This window comes from Aegilops tauschii, chromosome 5 (assembly GCF_002575655.3).
Source record: "Aegilops tauschii subsp. strangulata cultivar AL8/78 chromosome 5, Aet v6.0, whole genome shotgun sequence".
NCBI classification, from domain to species: domain Eukaryota; kingdom Viridiplantae; phylum Streptophyta; class Magnoliopsida; order Poales; family Poaceae; genus Aegilops; species Aegilops tauschii.
The window spans coordinates 207,224,067-207,247,021 of NC_053039.3; the positions used below are offsets into that span (position 1 = coordinate 207,224,067).

General features: G+C 49.3%; 2 protein-coding genes and 1 non-coding gene across 6 annotated transcripts; 2 read left to right on the forward strand and 1 right to left on the reverse strand.

Moving 5' to 3' along the window:
• Positions 1-7,808: 7,808 nt before the first annotated feature.
• Positions 7,809-8,457, forward strand: LOC120964454 (uncharacterized). Its single transcript, XR_006663811.2, has one exon. It is a non-coding gene; the product is annotated as an uncharacterized protein (transcript).
• Positions 8,458-9,503: 1,046 nt separating this feature from the next.
• LOC109734512 (uncharacterized) lies at positions 9,504-11,830 on the reverse strand. Of its 3 annotated transcripts, XR_002225873.4 has the most exons (5): positions 11,516-11,830; positions 10,770-10,901; positions 9,901-9,957; positions 9,696-9,741; positions 9,504-9,581 (listed from the first exon to the last, which is right to left on the reverse strand). XR_002225873.4 is itself a non-coding variant. In XM_020293726.4 (3 exons), the coding sequence occupies exons 1-2, from the start codon at positions 11,599-11,601 to the stop codon at positions 10,796-10,798; spliced, it is 192 nt and encodes a 63-aa protein (XP_020149315.1). In that variant the 5' UTR covers positions 11,602-11,830; the 3' UTR covers positions 9,504-9,741; positions 10,770-10,795. The 3 variants fall into 3 exon arrangements, 1 of the variants encoding a protein (XP_020149315.1); XR_002225874.4 differs by lacking the exon at positions 9,901-9,957; XM_020293726.4 differs by lacking the exon at positions 9,901-9,957 and having other exon boundaries at positions 9,504-9,741.
• On the forward strand, positions 11,813-21,982 carry LOC109734498 (histone deacetylase 10, chloroplastic). Of its 2 annotated transcripts, none has more exons than XM_020293706.3 (9): positions 11,813-12,027; positions 12,259-12,509; positions 12,915-12,989; positions 13,393-13,494; positions 13,683-13,754; positions 20,472-20,528; positions 20,647-20,898; positions 20,990-21,171; positions 21,381-21,982. In XM_020293706.3, the coding sequence occupies exons 1-9, from the start codon at positions 11,985-11,987 to the stop codon at positions 21,679-21,681; spliced, it is 1,335 nt and encodes a 444-aa protein (XP_020149295.1). In that variant the 5' UTR covers positions 11,813-11,984; the 3' UTR covers positions 21,682-21,982. The 2 variants fall into 2 exon arrangements, with proteins under 2 accessions (XP_020149295.1, XP_020149299.1); XM_020293710.3 differs by having other exon boundaries at positions 11,850-12,027; positions 12,265-12,509.
• The last annotated feature ends 973 nt before the right edge of the window (positions 21,983-22,955 follow it).

A 22,955-nucleotide genomic window follows, 5' to 3' on the forward strand; every position in this document is an offset into this window, starting at 1 on the left:
GCAGGCGAAGGCCACCTTTAGTCAGGATAACTTGTACTAGTTGTGTCCCTTCGAATTTGGCCGTTCTGGCATCCCTTCCCGCTCAATATTTGGGGAGAGGACCAGGGCCTCTATAAATAGGACTAGCCACCACAGTAGGGGGCAACTGGATCCGGGGCTATTCGGATCATCCTCATACACACAAGCTCACCCAACACAAGAGCACCTCTCCTCAGGAGGTTGTTCTTCCGATTGTACTAGTTCATCCTCAGCCCAAGAGGCATTCCACCACACCGCACTGGAGTAGGGTATTACACCACATCGGTGGCCCGAACCAATATAAACTCTTGTGTCTCTCGTTCTTTGGGTTCGTCGAGCTAGGCCTTGCGATCGTTGAGAGAGCGAGCTAGGGAGAGAGAGATCTTCGTGCGCACCCCACTGTTCGAACCTCAAGGGTTTGCCGGAACCCGAAATCCGACAGTGCATGTATCTGATACTAGAGCTACAACGTCAGCACCAGCAGCCACAACTTCAGTGCCACCTCGAGCAGCCACTCCACTAGCTCCAACTACATCAACAGATGCCTTCGTCCTTAGAGTTCTATCTACACCACCTCCCGAAGACCAAGCCTGTGAGACGCATAGCACTATGCATTTTCGAACTTTTTGGTAACTTGTTGCCAAAGAGGGAGAAATGTATAGATCATAGGCTTCGAGAGAGAGTGTTTTGCTTCTTTGTCTCTCTTGCTTTTGGTTGAAACTTTTTGTGTGCTTGGTTGATACTCTATGTCTGTGTGAGATATACTTGTTTGATCATATGCTACTTTAATACTTGCTTGGATGATATTATCTCTTATATCTCTTATATGATCATTCACTTTGCTTGGGGATGAGTGCATGCTTTTAATTTTCATCATTTTGAGAGCTCCACCAAGATGTATGTGACATGGAAGAGTGACCCATGATCCTAATCGATTGTGCATTTGCATTCAAAAGCAAATTTTAAATAATGCACAAATTCAGGGGGAGCACTTGCTTATCACATACTTCTCAAAGCGATGATGTATTTCAATTTTATTATCATTTGTCAAAGCTTTGATCTATATGTTGTCATCATTTACCAAAAAGGGGGAGATTGAAAGTGCAACTATCCCTGGTTGGTTTTGGTAATTCTTAACAACATATAGCTCATTGAGCTAATGCTATTTCAAGATAAATATTTCAGGAAAGCTCAATGATTGGCATGGCATGGATTAGAAATGTGGACCCCTCAAAATGCTAAGGACAAAAGATTGGCTCAAGCTCTAAAGCTCAAGACTCTACATTTTACTTTTAGTGATCCAAGATCACATTGAGTCCATAGGAAAAGCCAATACTATTAAAAGGGGATGAGGTGTTGCTTAATGGCTTACTTTCTCAAAGTGCTTGTGATATGCTCCAAAACCCTCAACTACTTTCTCATATCCACATATGTCCCAAACCAAAATTCAAACTCGGCCCCACCGAATCTTTCTATCCGGCGCCACCGAGTTCGGTTGTCATAGCCACTGCCACAAAACCCTAGTCACTTCGGTCTCACCGATAGGGATCTCGGTCTCACCGAGATGGGATTGCAAACTCTCTGTTTCGCTTTGTAACGTTTTGGTCCAACTGAGATGAGCGATCGGTCCCACCGAGTTTGCAATGCAAACTCTCTGTTTCCCTTTTGTAACGTTTGGGTCGCACCGAAATGAGCGAATCGGTCCGACCGAGTTTGCCTGACCAACTCTCTGGTTAGCTTATTACCAAAATCGGTCCCAGTGAGTTTGTGTAATCGGTCTCACCGAGATTATGTTATGCCCTAATCCTAATCGGTCCCACCGAGTTGACATGTCGGTCCCATCAAAAAGCCTAACGTTCACATTTTGAACTAAACCGGTCTGACCGAGTTTTATTATTCGGTCCCACCGAGTTTGGTGATTTGTGTGTAACGGTTAGATTTTGTGTGGAGGCTATATATACCCCTCCACCCACTCTTCATTCATGGAGAGAGCCATCAGAACATGCCTACACTTCCATCATACATTTTCTGAGAGAGAACCACCTACTCATGTGTTGAGGTCAAGATATTCCATTCCAACCATATGAATCTTGATCTCTAGCCTTCTCCAAGTTGCTTTCCACTCAACTCATCTTTCCACCAAATCCAAATCTGTGAGAGAGAGTTGAGTGTTGGGGAGACTATCATTTGAAGCACAAGAGCAAGGAGTTCATCATCAACACGCCATCTATTACCTTTTGGAGAGTGGTGTCTCCTAGATTGGTTAGGTGTCACTTGGGAGCCACCGTCAAGATTGTGGAGTTGAACCAAGGAGTTTGTACGGGCAAGGAGATCGCCTACTTCGTGAAGATCTACCCTAGTGAGGCAAGTCCTTCGTGGGCGATAGCCATGGTGGGATAGACAAGGTTGCTTCTTCGTGGACCCTTCGTGGGTGGAGCCCTCCGTGGACTCGCGCAACCGTTACCCTTCGTGGGTTGAAGTCTCCATCAATGTGGATGTACGGTAGCACCACCTATCGGAACCGCGCCAAAAATCTCCGTGTCTACATTGGGTTTGCTCCCTCCAAACTCCTCCCTTTACCTTCATGTGCAATGTGTTACATTCCGCTGCTATACTCTTAGACTTTCATGTGTAGGTTGTTTACTTGACTAGTGCTAAGTTGCTAAAATCTGCCAAGAATTAAAATTGGGAAAAGGCTAGATTTTTATTTGGTCAAGTAGTCTAATCCCCCCTCTAGACATACTTTCGATCCTACAATATTCATCATGAGACAGTTATAACCTAGGGCAATGCGGCACTAGCTCCAGTCCATCGATATAATGTAGGCATGTATTCCGTAAATAGTCATACGTGCTTTATTAAAAGAACTTGCATGACATCTTTTGTCCCGCCCTCCCGTGGCAGCGGGGTCCATATTGGAAACTAAGGGATATCAAGGCCTCCTTTTAATAGAGAACCGGAACAAAGGATTAACACATAGTGAATACATGAACTCCTCACACTACGGTCATCACCGGGAGTGGGCCCGGTTGTTTTCACTCCGGGGTTGCCGGATTATAACACGTAGTAGGTGACTATAACTTGCAAGATCGGATCAAGAACATGGATATAATGAGGATAACATAAACGGTTCAGATCTGAGTTCATGGCACCCGGGCCCAAAGTGACAAGCATTAAGCATGGCAAAGTCATAGCAACATCAATCTAGGAACATAGTGGATACTAGGGATCAAGCCCTAACAAAACTAACTCGGTTACATGATGAATCTCATCCAACTCCTCACTGACCAGCGAGTCTACGAAGGAATTACTCACTCCCGGTGGGGAGCATCATGGAATTGGCGATGGAGAAGGGTTGGTGATGACGAAGAACAAAGATCCCCCTCTCCGGAGCCCCAAACAGGCTCCAGATCTGCCCTCTCGAGGAAGAACAGGGCTTGGCGGCGGCTCCGTCTTGTGGATCGCGATAATTCTTTCTCCCTGATTTTTTTCTCCAAAAATAGGATTTTATAGCGTCGTTTTCAGGGTCAGCGAGGCCACCAAGTGGGGACAACCCACCTGGGCGCGCCAGGAGAGGGGAGCGCGCCCTGGTGGGTTGTGCCCACCCAGGGGCCCCTCTCCGGTAGGTCTTGGCTCCGTAAATTCTTATTATTGATATAAAAAATCCTCGCAAAGTTTTGTTCCATTCCGAGAACTTTTATTTCTCCACAAAAACAACACCATGGTAGTTCTGCTGAAAACAGCGCCAGTCCGAGGTTAGTTTCATTCAAATCATGCAAATTAGAGTCCAAAACAAGAGGAAAAGCATTAGGAAAAGTAGATATGTTGGAGACGTATCAGTCATATGTAACAAGGTGATCATAACGACAACTTTCAGGCACACCGGAAAGTTTGACAAGTGACCGAACAACTCAAGAGTGGGATTTGCTCCTCCAACGATGGAGAGATATTCTTAGGGCCCTCTCGGTGTGACGACATCCATCGTCGTCTGGCCAGACACAGGTGACTACATCACGAGGATGCCGGAACACGTCAACGAGAAAGAAGAACAAAACCGGTAACATGAGCAACGTTATAGTGAGCATGGTGATGACTCAAGAGGATACCGATGCACACCGGGTCTTGTAAAGTATCACGAAGCAAAGGGAACATCACATGATAACCAAAGTTTCACTCGAATATCATTCGTGTAATCATAGGGACCTACATGGATGTCCACGGTTCCGCTATCAGTCGTTGAACGAAGGGGTTTCGTTCATGTCTATGGTTTACCGAACCTACGGGGTCACAAGCTTAAGGTAATCACGATCCGCTGAGTGTTAGTAGGACGGGAGTGATGAGAACATATTTGTGGAATTGTTTCATTAATATCCAGAATAGTTCCGAGAGGTTCCGGAAGCGTTTCGGGGTCACCGGAAGGGTTTCAGTGAATATCGGGTAATACCGGGTATTACCGATTTATTTATATATATATATAGGTGGACAATGTTTCCGGAGATGTTAAATTATATATATTATGCTCTGAAAATGTTTAGAACAAAAATATATTTAATTTAATATCAACGGGCCAAATAAGGCCAAGAGGTGGAGAAGGAGTTGGGCCACAAGGGCCCAACAAGGGAGCCCCCCCTTTTCCTAAAGGGGGGGCGAATCCTACTTGGAAGGGGAGTCCTACTTCCCCTCCCTTGACCGGTACCCCAAGGGGGCTCTTTACCCCTTGGTGGCAGCCCCCTCTCCCCCCCTAATCCTATATGTACTAGAGGATTTCCACCCTATGGTAACACAAGTTTTGGAGCCTCCTCTAGTTGATCTACTGTATGTTCTAGTTGGTTCTAGTTGACTAATTAGAGCGATCCCTGGCCACCTCTAATCCTCATAATTAGAAGCCAAGTCGTCTTTCTAATCTCCTCCTTCTAATTCTTCGGCAACGATTAGCTCTGGGTGGCGAAGCGCTGCTGGATCGTGAAGACCGTATGCTTGCAACCAAGTAGAGAGGTTGTGCTTTCGGTCTTCCGTTCGAGGAATCGTTCATGGGCGGTTCACGGGATTGCCATCGACGTTCAAGGGACTTCAAGTACGATCTACACCGACTCGTCTACTTCCGTTGCACTCCCGGAGTCGGTAACGATCGTTGATCACAACCAGTTATGCATCTTCCTATTGTTCCTGGGTGTTCGTAGGGCGATTTTTTTTGTTTTCTACTACGTTTCCCAACAAAACACTGTCTGAAGGTCTCCTAAATTCTTCTATGCCCATGGCCGACTTCTTTCTCCATTGATAGGGCACGATTCCGCCAACATTGACGCCGGATGGCCTCGTCCATGGCAGCCACGATGCCCGTTTCGACGTGCTCCCATGCGTGCCTGCTTGGAGCTACTCGCTACTCCCCCGCGAGCTGATTTGGAGCGGCGAGTTGCTGAACCACGCGCCGGCTTGAAGCATAAACTTGCTCCGTCGGGCTGGGCGAGGGAGGTGGAGCGGCGAGTTGCCTGGCTTGTATGCGGCGAGCTCGGGGGGTGGGGCACCCAGCCGGCTTTTATGCCGGAGAACTGCTCTTCTTGCTCGCTGGATACCATGGAGAGTGTAGAGAATGTACTGCAAGGAGGAGATAGGGAGCGGAGTTGTGGTGCGATTCTTGCCCGGTGTCTAGGCTCATTTAAATAGCCGGCTAAGGGAGGAGCTTACCTGGTGTTGTGTTTAATGTCGACCCGCTAGTGAATGGATGTGTGGCCGGAGTAGGTTTCCCGGCACACACGCAGGTTTAATGGAGGCGTTTGAATGCGACGAGGAGGTCTATTCGGCCGGGCGTGCAGCGAGTTGCGCCCTTTGCCGGCGCTATGCTTCAACGGAGGAGATAGTGAGAGGTCGCATCCGCTCTAGGCTGGCTTCAATATGGAGCGGCTACTCTACAACAACATGAATGCGAGCAGCTGGCGCCGGATGGGAATGCGCGCAGGCGAGGGGGAGGGTTTTGGGTGGGTCAAGGTGGTCACAAGCGGGTGTGGGTGATGTCTGGACGCCCGCAAAGTTCCCTGAGTTTGTCTCCGGTTTATGAAAAAAAGTGTGTCCAAATCGTCGACCGGATCGATACAAGCCCGTGTTGAATGGCACAACAAGTCCGGACAGCGTTGGATGGCACAACGTATGCGGGTGGTTTAAGGTCGACGTTGGAGATGCCCTAAAGCTACACCACCGGCTGTGAAACAGTGACTGAACGGCTCCTAAATTCTTCTATGCCCCCGCCCCCCTCACCCCCACAAGAAGAACCATTGAAAAAAACATGTCACTTTGGGCGCCATTAGAACCTTCCCTTCTTTTTAGATATTCAATACAGAACTCACATTTTCATTTTTGTCTTGGTGCGGCCATCGCGGTTGATGCTGAAGGGAGACTGTAGCATTTTATTTCGTAACTGAATTTGTGAATCTTGCATACCTTACAAAAGAGCATCCTTTTTTGACGAGTTTCTACGAAACAAAGTTGTTTTACCCACTTTAGGCCTCCTTTGGTTTATAGGAATTTTGTAGGAATTTAAAGGATAGGTCTTTTTAGAAAGAAAAAAAAATCCTTTGGAGCCCTTTGGTTATAGGAATAAATTAATTTTCCTATGTAGGATAGGAACTAATCCTTCTAATTTCAAAGAAAAAAGTATTAGTCTAGACTCAAATGGAAAAGTTTGTGCATCAAATGACATTTTTTTCTATAGAAACTGAGATACATGTCATCTCATTTTATATGATTTTAGTATTCCTTTTCCTTTCCTATAAATCAAAGGAGGCCTTATACGTTTCTGAATTTCTTCACAGTTTTCTTTATGAAACATTAAATTGCATTTTTGCTAAGTTTTGTTTAAAACATGTTCATAAGGTTCTAATAGGTGGCATATGTGGCAGTGGCGGTGGCACCCCCACCTTCAAATTCACGGCCACCTCTGACGCTGACAAGGCATTGCAGAAAAAGTAGACATCGAGAGACATTTTTCACAAAATATTTGGTTGCGCACACACATTTATAAACATGTATGCATGAATTTTTTTTATTTTTTTTTAGATTTTAAAACGTGCTTAAAATGCATTTTTTAAAAAGTGGGTGCAGATGTCCCTGGTTTCAGATCGTGCCAACTCTGGATTTCAAGCACTATTTACCTCTGTCCCATGCTCTGGCCTTCAGCAGTAAAGCCACACCACTGGCTGCCAAACACTGTCCTGAATGTCTCCTTCTAAATTCTTCTATGCTCTCCCTCTCCCCCCAAAACCATTCAAAAACACATCACTACCCCCAACATCACTGCAGTTTATGCTGGAGCTTGGCTGATTCTGTTTCCCAACCAACACTCCACTTGATTTATTTTAACAGCAAAAAAGAGAGAAAGTTTATTACTTTCAGGCTCAGTTATGTCTGAACTGCACATTCTCTAGGGCCCAATAATTTTTGTTGTCATGTCGAGCTCTAGCTGTATATCATGACCTTGGAATGTTGCAACTAATAAACATTAACAATTAATTAGTAGGTCCTTTTGTCTTGGTGCTTGCTGATTGGCGTCTCCTGATAGGCCAAGCTAATCAGGCCAATTAGCATAAAGCCAACCACCAAATTATAATACTCCCATTAGCCAACCATCACTTGAGCTTCAGAGATAAAAAACAGCCGTAGACATACTCCCTCTAGCCTCTAGGCATTTGGAGAGGTAGATAAGAAGTTGCAACCTCCATTGGCAATTCCACAAATACATCATTCAGACATAGACTGAGAGTCGTCCATAGGTTCGTCGTACACAGACAAACACAGCCATGGTGGAGGACTTCACATTCCCTACCATGCCACCGGTGCCGTGCGGCGCCAAGAAGCTCCCTTTCCCTCACTTCACTTCGCCGCCGCCATGGTTCGTCGTCCCGGCCGACGCGGGAGCGCACGACCATCACCGGCGGTGCTTCTCGGCCGCCGAGCAAGCCGGGAAAGCCAACAACGACGTCTACCCGGGGGGGGGGGGGGGGGGGGGGGGGGGGGGGTGGGGGCGCTCCGAGAGGTTCGCCGTCATGGAGGAGGCACAAGATGGACATGCTGTGGGAGGACTTCAACGAGGAGCTGGCCCGGGCGCCGCAGCCGTGCCCACTGAGCATGGAGTGGTCGAGCGAGGCGTGGCACGCCGGTGAAGGCGACGGAATACCATCCCGGCATGTGGATGTGGTGGTCGCCCCCGGTACCGGGAGCAGCGTGGTCCGGCGAAGGAGGCTGGGCCTGATGATGATGCTCAAGCTGCTCTTCTTGGCACGCAAGTCCAGCACCACCTCAAGGAAGACGCCACCAAACTGACAGCAGTTTGGATGCGAGAATTATATAGATGCGTGCATAAATCAATCCCAGGTGTATATATAATATCGCATTGTCGATCGATAAATACATCTTTCTGAATCAATCTTCTAGTTTCTCACTTGCTTATTTTCCCTCGTTTGCGCGGCTCTTCAGAGCTTTGTGCTGCTCAATTCTGGCTATGGGTTCTGTTTGAAATTATCATGGTTTGCATGTTCATTGATTGGAAAACATTTCAGATTTCGGAACCTTAAGTTAGTTTGGAAGATTGAAAAGATGATTCACTCTTTCTTCTTTGGCATTCATTAACCATCATGCAAAACATGGGTAGTGCAGGCACCCACTAACAGTTTAGTGGAAATCATCATGGCAGAATTAATCGAGTCACCTATCACAATGGTTTCGCATCTGTGACTTGACACGGCAGCTAAACTGACAAAGAAGTCAGTTTGAACTAATGAAAATGGCATCAAGAGATTCCTAATCTTTCCACAAGGAAATCATCCCATCCTACTAGTGCTAGATTTTGCTAATTTATCATAAAGAAACGAAAGCAGCTTTAACGAGATAAAACTTTATTCACTACAAATACAAAGGATCTGCAAAATACAAACCAGCCCCACTTGCGTAACTCATACTACTAGTGCTTAAGCGGATGATAAAACACCCATGGAAGATAAGCAACAAGCTCAGGAATGGACATGTGTGGGGGACGCACCAACAAACTGGTTGTGGTTGGTCCCAACTCCCAAGTGGACAGCGAAAAACAGTTGTGCAGAATGTAATGCACATGTCAGCTTGAGGTCATTTGCAATGCATACCAATCTGCACTTGCTTGGTAGGTATTGCATCACACAAGATAAGATTCTATTCTACAAGCTAAGGTAGTTAGTCATGACAGAGCACCGAATTCACCAACGAGAGTAATACCATAATCAAATCACAAATAACCTGACACTAGCCACAAATGCTAAGCAACAGGATAATGACATCATATGATCTGGCAGATTAACTGCTGACTGGAATCATATCCAACACCCTAATTGCACACTAGCTTGTAGAAAGAGGGAGCTAACTAACTATTACAGTATCAGTTGACCTTATTTCTGTGCATCGTGTTCATACAAAGTTGATTTTTTTTTACCGTAGAACAGGCAGGGTGAACACTAATGCAATTCAAAAACACTTCCCATATCATAAATGCAGATTGGTGTACAACAAGGCCAGGGTTCACTTATTTTCTTGAATTACATCTGCACATGAGCATAAGAAATACAAAGGATGATACAGGTATACGGCAATATCAGTATCCCTCTTAAAAAAATATGTTGACAAACTCAGCACCGAACAACTAGCAACCACATCACCTTTCTGCAGGTTGAGGATGGCGCATTATTATTTTTCCCAGTCATACTGCAAGTAGGGAAAATAATAATAATTAAGCAATCAAATAGACGGGCATGTGACTTCCTTTCATCATATCATAGCACCCATATTGAAACCAAATATGATAGGCCGGAGTCAACAGGATCCACTAAGTAAAGTAAACTTCAGTATCTACATATACTGTACCATGATGGATTAGAGAAACTGATATCCTGATTAACTCCCAAGCAAACCTAAAATTACCTGCAAAGACAAACATCCTCTGTCAACTAGATTACATTTTTTTATTCAACCTTCAAATGAAACAGAAAACAGTATGTCAGTAGCATAATCAGCACACAATTTTGTATATAACATAATGGCTAGCCCACGGAATCTATGGTCAAGTTGTTATGGTGCTTATCTACAGTCTCAAACCACAATGATAATAAGAGGTTGATTCTGCTTGCCGAATCTGACCATGTGCTGGTTTCACGCTGCAATTTAGTTATGTTAATTGCACTTACACTTCCATCAGTCTTGAAAGTATCATATTTTCCTCAAGTTCTATTTCTTTTTAGTGCGTTCTTATAGTTCATCCACAAATATATCTACAATCTTTGGTTTCTCAAGGATATCTATACAGACCTGTAATGAGATGCCAAAGAAGACAAGCTAATGTTTACACCTGGAGATACATAGATGATAAATTATATTTTTAGTCTGTGCCTGGTCTTGATAGATTTATCACATACCAAAGTACACAGTGATAGAAAAACAAAGCATCTCCTTGTAACCAAAATAGACATTCGAAAAAGGATGTCATTGTAACCAAAGTAGAGATTCACAATGCAGCACCATCTAACAGGTAACTAATGTACACATAAACATAAACATAAAATCTTTCTTTTTCTGTAAGCGGGCTAATGATAAACTTCTTCAGATAGAAACCTCAACCACACGATTCCGACTTCTATTTAGAATTTCTAGCTTCCTAGTGCTGATATAGAAACATAGATGGAATTTGTGAACTGCAGAATTTGAACAAATTTTGTAACTGTAAAGATAAATCTTACCTTTATTGAGTGATAGTCTTATTACATCACTTTGAAATGTTTTTGAGCAAGCCCGACAAAGAACCACAATGTGTTGATTTGTACTCGCATTGCTCACAACAAGATTGTAGTGACTGAATAACTTTCAAACACCTATTAAAAAGCAAACATGATTAGCACTCCTAATTGGTAATGGGTTCTTCTGACAACTTGGGCATCTTCGCCTCATCCGCCCTTGGAGCATGGGCTGGAGGAGGTGGTGCCACAATGCTGCTTGGAGCAGCATTATTTGAGCTTGGGTGTTAACAAGGGAGAAGTAGTGCCCGTATTCTTATGAAAAATCTCCAAGAAACGAAAATTTCTTATGATGAATTAATAGGTGATGCAATCAAAACACCAGCATATAAAACAGGAAATATCGATAATGCTGTCTAGCAATGGTCATATGCTGATACGCAATAAGCACCCAAAACTAAACATGGAGTGCCACAACAAGACCCAACTAAACATGCTCACGCTATCAGAGCAAATAAATAAAAAAATATATGTAGGAAGTCCACCGTGTCATGAGGTCATGATGGCTCCTAAATCCCAATTCTTCCTAGATCCAGCTCCAATGCCTGCCTAGGTCTCCCCAATCCCAATCCCAGGACATGTCCAAGCGTCGGGCTCGAATTCCCCAACCCCCCAGTTACTATCCAGAATTATGCATGAATCCCTTTCAGCAAGCGCAAGAGCCAAGAGAAGGAGAGAGGACGGGGCCGTACTTCTTGGAATCGAAGAGGTTCTTGGAGAGGCAGGCCTGGATGTCGCACGCCTCCTTCTTGCACGGCTCCTTGCTGGGCTGCGCCATCTCGCTCCTCCTCTTGCTGCCGCCGCTGCTCCGACGACGGTGTTGGGGGTTCCTTTGAGAAGAGGAAATCGAACCAACAAGTCAAAGAATCAATTGTTTTTTAGACATAGTCAAAGAATCAATTGAAAGACGACAGACGGTGATTTTGTAGCCGAGCCGCTGGTTGGCCCGGCCCAGAGTGAGTGAGAGTTTTGGGCTCTGACTGGCCCATCCCGCGCTCCGTTGTTGTGTCTTGTGTGGCCAGCCGAGACCCAGAGAGGTAGTGGCGAACTGGCGATGCCGAGGCGACTAGCGAGAGGAAGAGGTTTTCCGGCTCCTCTTGTTCAACCGAGGGAGGATAAGAGGAGAGTGAGTGAGAGAGAGAGAGAGCTTCGACTGAGGTGATGGAGCTTCTACGGATACCACCATCCCTACCGATTCTTGGAGGTAGGACGGTAGATCCACTTGCTTCATCGCTTGCCGATTCATGCTTCCACTAGTAGATGCCACTTGCCCACCACCTGCTTGTGTAAATGCCCAGCCGTAACTAGGTCCCCAGTTTACCAGAGTTCTTGGTATCCTTTGGATGCCCATCTAAGTCTGTTTTCTGTTTATACGTGTATGGCAGTAACCTGACCTCTATAACATATTTAGACAACTGCCTGCCACTTCTCTCAGGAACAGTGTTTCCTTTGCTCAGACAGTACCGGGTCTATGGAACACATCATTCCCTAACCTGGAGCAGCTTACAAACCACCGGGAGAAAGCAGAACCTGAATGGGGGTCGGTCTGCGCAGTGTGCGACGAGTCACGGTGGAGCTTCTGTCTCACATGCAAATGGTGCTCCAAAGGATTCGCCTTTGCCGGATAGTTTGCTTCGTGATGCTCGCATCCTCTATTGTGCATCTCCTGCCATGGGTCATAACAAGGTAAGCCATCTCAAATGCTTTGCTGCTTTCACATCCACGTCACAAGTATTATATATATGTAGATGCTGGGTGATTTGAGGTGCGAAATTTTGATCAAACTGAGGGGAATAAAGGTTATAGCATTTAGAATGCAAAAGATATCCTATCAATTGTTTGTCGATTGGGCTCCTAATCCAACTATGTTTTGCTACTTCAATCTGGTAAGAGAATAAGTTACTGTCGAGCTATATTATATACAATCCTTGCTTAGGGACATCCTGGTATCAAATCATATTGTGTAAGTTGTGTGTCCAAACTCCAAAGTGTAAATAATGTGAAATAAATGGTACATCGTAGCATAATCATGACATGTCAAATTGTATTGTCTGATTTATATCCTAATATATCCAGTATAATGGTATTTAGGAAGCACATCCAGAATCAAACAAAAGAGTGCCAGCAATAGTTGATGCTCTCGAAAAATTGGAGCTTACACCAAAGGTATGTAAGCAACAAAAAAAAACTTCGCCTTCTTATACCTTTTGTAATATTATATTTATAAGTTTTTAACAGATGTATTTTCCCCTTGTCTTTTAAATTTATCTGTGCATAGACTTCAGTTAAAAGTGGTACGCTCTATTTTTTTCCAAAAGTATGCAGTTGCATGTCCTTGCATGCTAAAAATCGACTATAGAGATAGGTAAACAAAGAAAAAGATACTCCCTCCGTTCCATATTAGTTGTCACTTGTCCATAATAGAACGGAGGGAGTACATGTAAGTGTTTTCAGTTAAATCTTGATAAGTTTTGCATATTTCTTTCTCATATCCTCATCTGTACTGCATCGCATCTCACTGAAAAAATCAATGTTCTAACATGAGCTTGTATTTTTTTTTTGTATCCAGCATCGGGGTTCACAGGTTCTTGAAATCCAAAATTTCTACCCTGCTTCACTTGATGATGTTGCACGAGTTCATTCAAGAACATACATCACTGGACTTGAAAAGGTAATTGCCATCAAGCGTTTTTGTTGTTGTCGTAGTCCTACTTTGCAGAGAAGAAAAAGAAGAATTCATAGCAATTGCTTCTGATCTGCATTACCTTTTCCCAACTTAATAAAAAATTAAAATCTTGTTAGTTGAAAATATATCAAATCGACTATAAAAAAACAGCTTTAAAGAGGTCACTATTGCAGGCTATGAGTAAGGCTTTGGATGAAGGTTTGATATTCATCGAAGGAACTGGACCAACATATGCTACACAGACTGTAATGCTCTATGCACTTTCTTAATTCTTTTTCTTTTTTCTAAGCCTTTCAGAGGCAGTCTTCTGTGCACTTTACTGTTTCATGAATGCACTGCCAGAGGCTGTACTTATAAACCTTCTATTTTCAGTGCTCTTATACTGATGGTATGATTCATTCCTATCAAATCAAGAGAAATTTTGGTCTTGCCTTAAAAAAAAGGAAAAAAAATGTATTATCTAGTGACCTGGTGATTAGTTGAGGTCTTGATATTCATGCTGTGAATGTTAGGTAGAGCTGCATAGCTTGCTGCCTGTAAACATGTCACCTAGCAGCTCAGATGTTATGACTGGCGTCACTTATAGCCGGAGGAGGCCCAATGGCGCGTCTAGTTAGGGGCTTGGCCCAACTTATCTTTATTTTTATTAGCTCATTGAGGATTATATAAACTCCTGTAAGGCCACGTTTTGGAATTAAGCAATAAGTAGCCGCCTCCTGCGCCACTCCCTCCTCCTCCGCGCGACCACCTCCGCGCGACCACGGCGCCGTCGCGCCACCGCTCGCGCCCAGCTCCTCGCCACCCTCCCTTCCACCCCTACAACCTACAAGTTAGACCTGGTAGGATCCCAGCTCCTATCAATCTGGTGTCAGCTGTCTCGGGATCGGTCATGTCTACACCTCTTCCCACCACCACCCTTCCGCCGCCGCCGACCACCTCCACGGCTGGGGCGGCGTCCTTGTCGGGCCCAATGTCCTCCGCCGCCTGGACGCCGCCGATTGCCGTCCCCGCCGTCTTCACTCCGGAGGAGATGACGACTGCCCTCTGGGACCACACCCAGGCGGTCGCGGGCATACGTACCTTCCTCGCAAGCCCCTATGGGCCGCAGCCGCCGGGGCCCTTCGTCACCGCGCCGCTGCTGCCGTAGTTGCCACCGTGGCAGCCGCCCCCCTCGGCGACCCCCTTCACCCCCGCCGCGCAGTAGCCGCCGTGGCAGCCGCCACCCGCGGCGCACGTCGGTGCCTCCACCATGCAGCAGCAGCAACATCCCCACGTTGCTCCCACCATGGCGCTGCTGCACCAGCAGCTGTAGCTGCAGCCGCCGCCGCCGTCATCCTCGACCTAGGGCGTCCCAACGACGGCTCAGGGGGTGCCCATCCACCAGGTCCGGTTCCCTCCATCGCCATCACCGTTGCCGGCCTGGCTCGCCGGGTCCCTTGAGCCGGTCTACACGACGGCCTCCGGACAGCCGCACGTGCCGCCCCTGCCGGTGCCGTCCTCGGCCATCCAGTTCGGCGGGCCCTCGGGCTCCATCGACCCCTACGGCGGCGCCGACGGTCCCCTGTTCCAAGGTGGCCCGCTGATGCCCACCTACTCGGCGCCGTTGTCCTCGCTACTCCGCATCGATGAGGTGTACCCCTCCGTCATCCACGGCCAGACACCGCCGCGTTTCTCCAAGCTTGAGTTCGCCACCTACGACGGCACCGTGGACCCCCTGAACTGGCTCAATCAGCGCGACCAGTTTTTCAGGGGGCAACGCACGCTCGCGTCCGACCGCACCTGGATCGCCTCCTATCATCTCCAAGGCGCCGCACAGACATGGTATTACGCCCTCGAGCAGGACGAGGGCGGCATGCCCCCATGGGAGCGTTTCCGCGAGCTTTGTCTCTTACGCTTCGGGCCGCCGATACGCGGGAGCCGGCTGGCGGAGCTTGGGCGCCTACCCTCCACCTCCATGGTGCAGGACTTTGCTCGCGTCCGACCGCACCTGGATCGCCTCCTATCACCTCCAAGGCGCCGCACAGACATGGTATTACACCCTCGAGCAGGACAAGGGCGGCATGCCCCCATGGGAGCGTTTCCGCGAGCTTTGCCTCTTACGCTTCGGGCCGCCGATACGCGGGAGCCGGCTGGCGGAGCTTGGGCACCTACCCTTCACCTCCACGGTGCAGGACTCCGCCGACCGCTTCCAGGCCCTGGCGTGCCACGCGCCCGGCGTGACGGCTCGCCAGCGGGCCGAGCTCTTCGTTGGCGGTTTGCCGGATCATATCCGCGTGGACGTGAAGATGCGGGGACCACAGGACCTCCCGACGGCCATGTACTATGTCGGCGCCTTCGAGCGTCACGTGGTGGCCATGCAGCAGGCGTCACCGTCCCGGGGCGCCCGACAGCCCGCCCGGCCGCCACCGACGCCACCAGCGCCGAGGCGTCCGGCCCAGGCCCCCGCAGCGCCCAACGCTCCGGCCGCGACGTTCCGACGGCTCACCCCGGCCAAGCAGCTCGAGCGCCGTCGTCAGCGGCTGTGCTACAACTGCGACGAGCCCTACGCTCCGGGCCATGTTTGCCCGCGCCTGTTCTACTTGGAGGCCGCAGACTACATTGAGGAGGCCGCCGCCGCCGCTGGGCTGGGCGACCCGGCCCTTCCATTGGCCGATGAGGTTCCTTCGGGGCCGGACTAGGCGAACGCCCTCGTCTTCTCCCTCCATGCACTCGCGGGCATCCGGACGGAGAAGACTATGCTGCTGCCGGTAACGATCAACGGCGAGCGGTTCCTCGCACTCCTGGACACGGGCTCCACCCACAACTTCCTGCCAGGGGCCACCATGCGCCGCCTGGCGCTGCAGCCGACCGGCGGGGAGCAGTTACGCATTACCGTAGCCAACGGTGACCGTCTCCACTGCCAGGGTATTGCTAGGCATGTCCCCATCATCTTCGGCGCCGAGCAGTTTACCGTCACCTGCGTCGGCATCGACTTGGGCCGCTTCGACTTCATCATCGGCGTCGACTTCTTGCGGACTTTGGGTCCCATCCCCTGGGATTTCGACGCCATGACGATGATCTTCTGGCGCCTGGGTCGCCGCGTGCGGTGGGAGGGCGTGGGCGGCGCCTCCCCGGCGGCTCCTCAGCCCCAGTTGACGGCGGCGCCGTCGACGCTGAGCATCCCCTGTTGGCTAGCCTGTTGCAGCAGCACAGTGACCTCTTCAACGAGCCGCAGGGCCTGCCACCAGTCCGGCCCTACGACCACCGTATCCACCTGCTGCCGGACACCGCTCCTGTCGCCGTGTGACCGTACCGCTACCCCCAGCTGCAGAAGGACGAGCTGGAGCGGCAGTGTGCGGTCATGCTCACCCATGGCATCATCTGGATCTCGACGTCACCATTTTCCGCGCCGGTGCTCCTTGTGCGCAAGGCCGACGGTTCGTGGCGTTTCTGCATGCCAAGACGTCCAAGGACAAGTTTCATATCCCATCGTGGATGAACTCTTGGACGAGCTACACGGGGCACGCTTCTTCACCAAGCTCGACCTCCGTTCGGGATATCACCAGGTGCGGATGCACCCGGACGATGTCGCGGAGACGGCCTTCCGCACTCATCATGGCCACTTCGAGTTCTTGGTGATGTCCTTTGGCCTCTCCAATGCCCCGGCGACATTCCAGGAGTTGATGAACGATGTGCTCCGCCCCTACCTGCGCCGGTTTGTGCTTGTTTTCTTTGATGACATTATTATCTACAGCTCATCGTGGCCGGAGCACCTGCAGCACTTGGCCATCGTCTTCAACGAGCTTCGCGCGCACCATCTGCACCTCAAGCGCTCGAAGTGCTCGTTCGGCACGACATCCGTCGCCTATCTCGGCCACGTCATCTCGGCGGAGGACGTCGCTATGGATGCCGACAAGGTCGCGGCTTGGCCAACGCCGCACTCGCCGCGGGCCCTCCGCGGCTTCTTGGGCCTCGCTGGATACTACCGGAAATTCATCCGGGAGTTCGGCCTCATCGCAGCCCCACTTACGCGCCTACTGTGCCGCGACGCCTTCACCTGGGATACGGAGGCGACCGAGGCGTTCCAGACCCTCAAGCAGGCTCTCACGACGGGGCCGGTCCTCCAGATGCCTGACTTCGACAAGCTGTTCTTGGTGGACTGCGACGCCTCGGACGCGGGGTTTGGCACCGTCCTCCATCAGGGCGATGGGCCGCTTGCGTTCTTCAGCAGGCCTTTCGCCGCGCGCCATCACAAGCTCGCGGCCTATGAGAGGGAGCTTATCGGCTTGGTGCAGGCTGTGCGTCACTGGCGGCCGTATCTTTGGGGGCGGCCGTTCCGTATTCGCACGGATTACTACAGCCTCAAGTTCTTGCTGGACCAGTGCCTCTCCACCGTGCCGCAGCATCAGTGGATCAACAAGCTCTTTGGCTTCGACTTCACCGTCGAGTACCGTCCGGTCCGCCTCAACACCGTGGCCGACGCACTGTCCCGCCGTGACGCCAACCACGACACCGACACCATCGAGCCCGCAGGGGCGGGCCTCTGCATTCACTCGGGGTCCTCCTTCGCCCTCATCGACGACATCCGTCGGGCCACCGCGAGCGCTCCGGATGCGCAGCTCCTTCGGTAGCGCCTCGACGCCGGCGACCTGGAGGAGCCGTGGCGCATCGCTGATGGCCTGCTCCTGCACGGGCGCCGGCTCTTCGTGCCGGATCACGGCGACCTCCGTCACCAGGCCCTGTTGCTGGCCCATTCGGCCGGTCACGAGGACGTGCAGAAGACCCTTCACCGTCTCCGAGCAGATTTCTACATCCCCGGCGATCGGGAGCTGGTGCGAGACTAGGTGCGGTCTTGCATGACGTGCCAGCGCAACAAGACGGAGACGCTGCGGCCGGCGGGGCTGCTACAGCCCCTGAAGGTGCCCTCTCAGGTCTGGGACGACATTTCCATGGACTTCATCGAGGGCCTCCCCAAGGTGGGCGGCAAGTCCGTCATCCATACGGTGGTCGACTGCTTCTCCAAGTATGCACACTTCATTGCGCTCGGCCATCCCTACACCGCCGCCTCCATGGCGCGTGCCTTCTTCGACGGCATCGTCCGCCTCCACGGGTTCCTCTCTTCGATCGTCAGCGACCGTGACCCGGTGTTCACTGGTCATGTCTGGCGCGATCTCTTCCGGATGGCGGGCGTGAAACTGCGCCCGAGTACGGCCTTCCACCCCCAGACGGACGGACAATCTGAGGTGGTCAACAAGGTGATTGCTATGTATTTGCGTTGTGTTACACGTGATCGTCCCCGTGCTTGGGTGGACTGGCTCGCTTGGGCGGAGTACTGCTACAACACCTCCTACCATTCCGCCCTGCGCGCCACACCTTTTGAGGTGGTCTACGGCCGGCCTCCACCGCCCATCCTGCCGGTTGACCCCGGGATGGCCCGGACAGAGTCGGCTGGCGACCTTCTCCGCGGGCAGGGATGAGATCCTTGTCGAGGTGCGCCAGCGTCTTCTCCAGGCCCAGCAGCTGTCCAAGAAGTACTACGACGTCCACCACCGCGAGGCGGAGTTTGCGGTGCGCGACTGGGTGTGGCTGCGCCTCCTTCACCGCTCCACGCAGTCACTGGATCCGCGCGCTAAGCGCAAGCTGGGCCCTCGCTACGCAGGACCGTTTTCCGTGTTGGAACGCATCGGCAAGGTCGCATACCGCCTTCAGCTTCCGCCGGGCGCGCGCATCCACGACGTCTTCCATGTGGGCTTGCTGAAGCCTTTCCGCGGGGATCCGCGGACGGCCACGCCGGCGCTTCCTCCAACCTCTGATGGACATCTTCTTCCGGGTCCAACAAAGGTGTTGAAGGCCCAGCAGCGCCGCGGAGTGTGGCATTTGTTGATCCAGTGGCAAGGCCTTCCGGAGGAGGACGCCACTTGGGAGCAGCTCGAGGAGTTCCGTCAGCATTTTCCAGACTTCCAGCTCGAGGACGAGCTGTTTGCGCAGGCGGGGAGAGATGTTATGACCGGCGTCACTTATAGCCGGAGGAGGCCCAATGGCGCGTCTAATTAGGGGCTTGGCCCAACTTATCTTTATTTTTATTAGCTCATCGAGGATTATATAAACTCTTGTAAGGCCACGTTTTGGAATTAAGCAATAAGTCATAACTATTGCCCGGCTCCCTTCAGGAGTCGGAACCCTAACCCTAGCCGCCCCCTGCGCCACTCCCTCCTCCGCGCGACCACGGCGCCGTCGTGCCGCCGCTCGCGCCCAGCTCCTCGCCACCCTCCCTTCCACCCCTACAACCTACGAGCTAGACCTGGTAGGATCCCAGCTCCTATCATCAGAACTATTCTGGCACCTCTCAATCTCTCAGTGCAAGTTGAAAGGAACATTAGGACAAACCATTGTTTAAACAATGTAACAAATACATTATTTAATCTATTGAAATGAGCAGAATTTCGCTTATGCGATGGAGCATTTTGTGCCCCTTTTTTATAAACAAAATGGAACAGATAGTGAAATTATTAGTCTTACTTATGATAGAGGAAGTCCAAGATGATATTGTTGTGTGCAGTGTTAATAAGAGGATGACTTCTTATGATAAGATTATTTGAATTATTTCTCAAAGATAGTTCGTGCATTCTTTGACTAGGAGGATAGTTCATACTTTCCTTTGGCCAGGAGAGAGTTCTTAGTTTTCTTTGACCCGGCGGATAGTTCGTACTTTACTTCCTTAATTGAATTATGTACAATTGTTCTCATCAACATTTAGATATTCCTTCTCTTTCTCTAAGTAATTTCATAGTTCATACTTTCCTTTGGCCAGGAGAATAGTTCTTAATTTTCTTTTAACTCGGCGGATAGTTCATACTTTTACTTGCTTAACTGATATTATGTACTCCCTCTGTCCCATAATATAAGACGGAGGGAGTACAATTGTACTCATCAAAATTTAGATATTCCTTTTCTTTCTCTAAGTAACTTCGTTGTTTATGTAGACTTTCGCAGAATCACTTCTTTCAGCTGGTGCTGGAATTACATTGGTTGATTCAGTGGTAACTAATTTTCTTCCAGTTGATTTCCTCGGTGGTTTCAGCGTGTTTCTTATTTCATGATTTAGTAAATTTTCCTTTGCAGTGCTCGTTTGCCAAGAAATGTTGTATGTTTTCCTAGGTTGCAGCATCAAAGCTGGGCCTAAGTCCACCTCTTGGATTTGCGCTAATAAGGCCACCCGGACACCATGCTGTTCCTGAAGGTCCCATGGGCTTTTGCGTCTTTGGGAACATTGCAGTTGCAGCTCGGTACGCTCAGTGTCAACATGGATTGAAGCGAGTAATGATAATAGATTTTGATGTTCACCATGGCAATGGCACATGTGATGCCTTTTATGACGATCCAGACATCTTCTTCCTCTCAACCCACCAGGTCTATCAGACTATCACCTTACATACTCACTGCTGACTTATTTTACCATTACCATGATAGTCATTTTCTTTTCTGGATTTGGTGTATGTAGCTAGGAAGCTATCCCGGTACTGGTAAGATGAATCTAATTGGTCAGGGCAGTGGCGAAGGAACAACGCTGAACCTGCCATTGCCCGGTGGCTCAGGTGACTACTCAATGAGGTGCGCCTTTGATGAGGTCATTGCTCCATCTGCGCAGCGGTTCAAGCCCGATATCATCCTCGTTTCAGCTGGGTGAGTTCCTCAGAACCACATTATTATCTTGAGAACAGAAACATGCCAAAAAGGAAAGTTAAGATTCTCTGGAGTTGTTCAAATACACGGTGGCTTCTCATTCTGAATCTCAATCATGTAGACAATGAAAATTGTTCATAGTATTATTGTATCTAAACTATTGATGTTCCACAAACACACGAAGTTGACTCCACCCACCCTTCTATCAGCTACGACGCACACGCGCTGGACCCTCTAGCGGGTCTGCAGTTCACGACGGGCACGTTCTACATGCTGGCGTCGAGCATCAAGCAGCTGGCCAGGGAGCTGTGCAGCGGCCGCTGCGTCTTCTTCCTGGAAGGTGGTTACAACCTGCAGTCGCTCTCCAGCTCTGTGGCTGACACCTTCCGCGCGTTTCTCGACGAGCCCAGCCTCGCTGCTCAGTTCGACGACCCGGCAATGTTGTACGAGGAGCCGACGCGGAGGATCAAGGAGGCGATCGAGAAGGTCAGGCATCTTCACTCGCTCTAGGTTACGCGCCAGGAGATGAGGTGTAGACTCTACTGCTTGCAGCGCACGCACCATGAAATCAGATCACGTGTTGCATTTGCAGGTTCAGAGAGTGGGTGTGTGTGTTTGAAACATCTGCTTGCTGGTCATACACACTTGGTTAACTGCTGTCAAAAGCATTGATTTATTAGGGATCCTACACACATAATACAGCTGTGTGTGCAACTGGGCCATACATAGAATTGTGTGTGCGTGCGTGTGTGTGTATTTATTGTGGATCATGCGTGTATATAATACTGCATTTTGCCCTTCCAAACAAAAATTACGTTATCTATCTCTAACTCCTTATATCTATCTTTAAACGCTACTATACTTGTAACAATATGAGCATTATCGATGATGGAGAAGATCACTAGAGCAAGAGATGAAGTGGAGGCCCGTGCGTAAACTGATGTTATCATTCTTTGCTTCCGCAAAGATGTTAACGAGTGGCCACCATCAGGCACAAGGAGTGTTGAGTCTAAGTGAGGACCTGTTGGAGCAGTTTTTTTTTATCAAACCCCCCTAAACCAATTTTTTTATACTCCCTTGTTCCGTAATGTGCATTTTAAGTCAAACCTCGCAAACTTTGACCAAGTTTGTGGAGAAAAACATTTCATCCAGAATGCCAACATCATTAGTATCATTATAAGATGCATTTTCATATTTAAGCTATAAATGGTTTTATTTATAAAAGTTGAGTGATGAAAATGCGCTCTGTATTGACTCAATCACAGCCGATACAACTTATACACAGAGGAGTCGTAACTGAGTGCCTGATAGAAGTGGCACGCGGGCCAGGGCGTGAGTCACGATACTAAATACATGGAAACAATACGTTTACATATACAAGAGGATACACAGGTATATTACATGCTAACACACACACACACACACACACACCCCCCCCCCCCCCCCCCCCCCTCAGCTGGAACGCCATTCGGTTGGACGTTGAGGCTGGCTCGAAACTAATGGAATGCCTGTAAGGGAAGGCCCTTGGTGAACAAGTCCGCAAACTGAGAACTCGATGGGACATGGAGGACGCGAGCTTCACCAAGTGCCACACGGTCGCGGACAAAGTGGAGGTCAATCTCAATATGCTTCGTGCACTGATGTTGGATGGGATTGGTTGCAATATATGAAGCGTTGATGTTGTCACAATAAACCACTGTTGCCTGAGAGGGAGGCCGCCGAAGTTCATGTAGCAGTTGTCGCAGCCAACACGATTCGGCGACGCAGTTTGCCACACCGCGATA

What these genes read in the sequence shown, in the direction of transcription:
- LOC109734512 (XM_020293726.4), bottom strand. Translation starts at nt 11,601, where the DNA reads ATGGCGCAGCCCAGCAAGGAGCCGTGCAAGAAGGAGGCGTGCGACATC. An exon ending in AACCTCTTCGATTCCAAGAA is followed by an intron (nt 10,902 to 11,515) that starts GTACGGCCCCGT and finishes GCTTTTTAATAG; the next exon opens with GTGTTTGAAAGTTATTCAGT.
- LOC109734498 (XM_020293706.3), top strand. Translation starts at nt 11,985, where the DNA reads ATGGAGCTTCTACGGATACCACCATCCCTACCGATTCTTGGAG. An exon ending in CTGCCATGGGTCATAACAAG is followed by an intron (nt 12,510 to 12,914) that starts GTAAGCCATCTC and finishes AATGGTATTTAG; the next exon opens with GAAGCACATCCAGAATCAAA. An exon ending in AATTGGAGCTTACACCAAAG is followed by an intron (nt 12,990 to 13,392) that starts GTATGTAAGCAA and finishes TTTTGTATCCAG; the next exon opens with CATCGGGGTTCACAGGTTCT.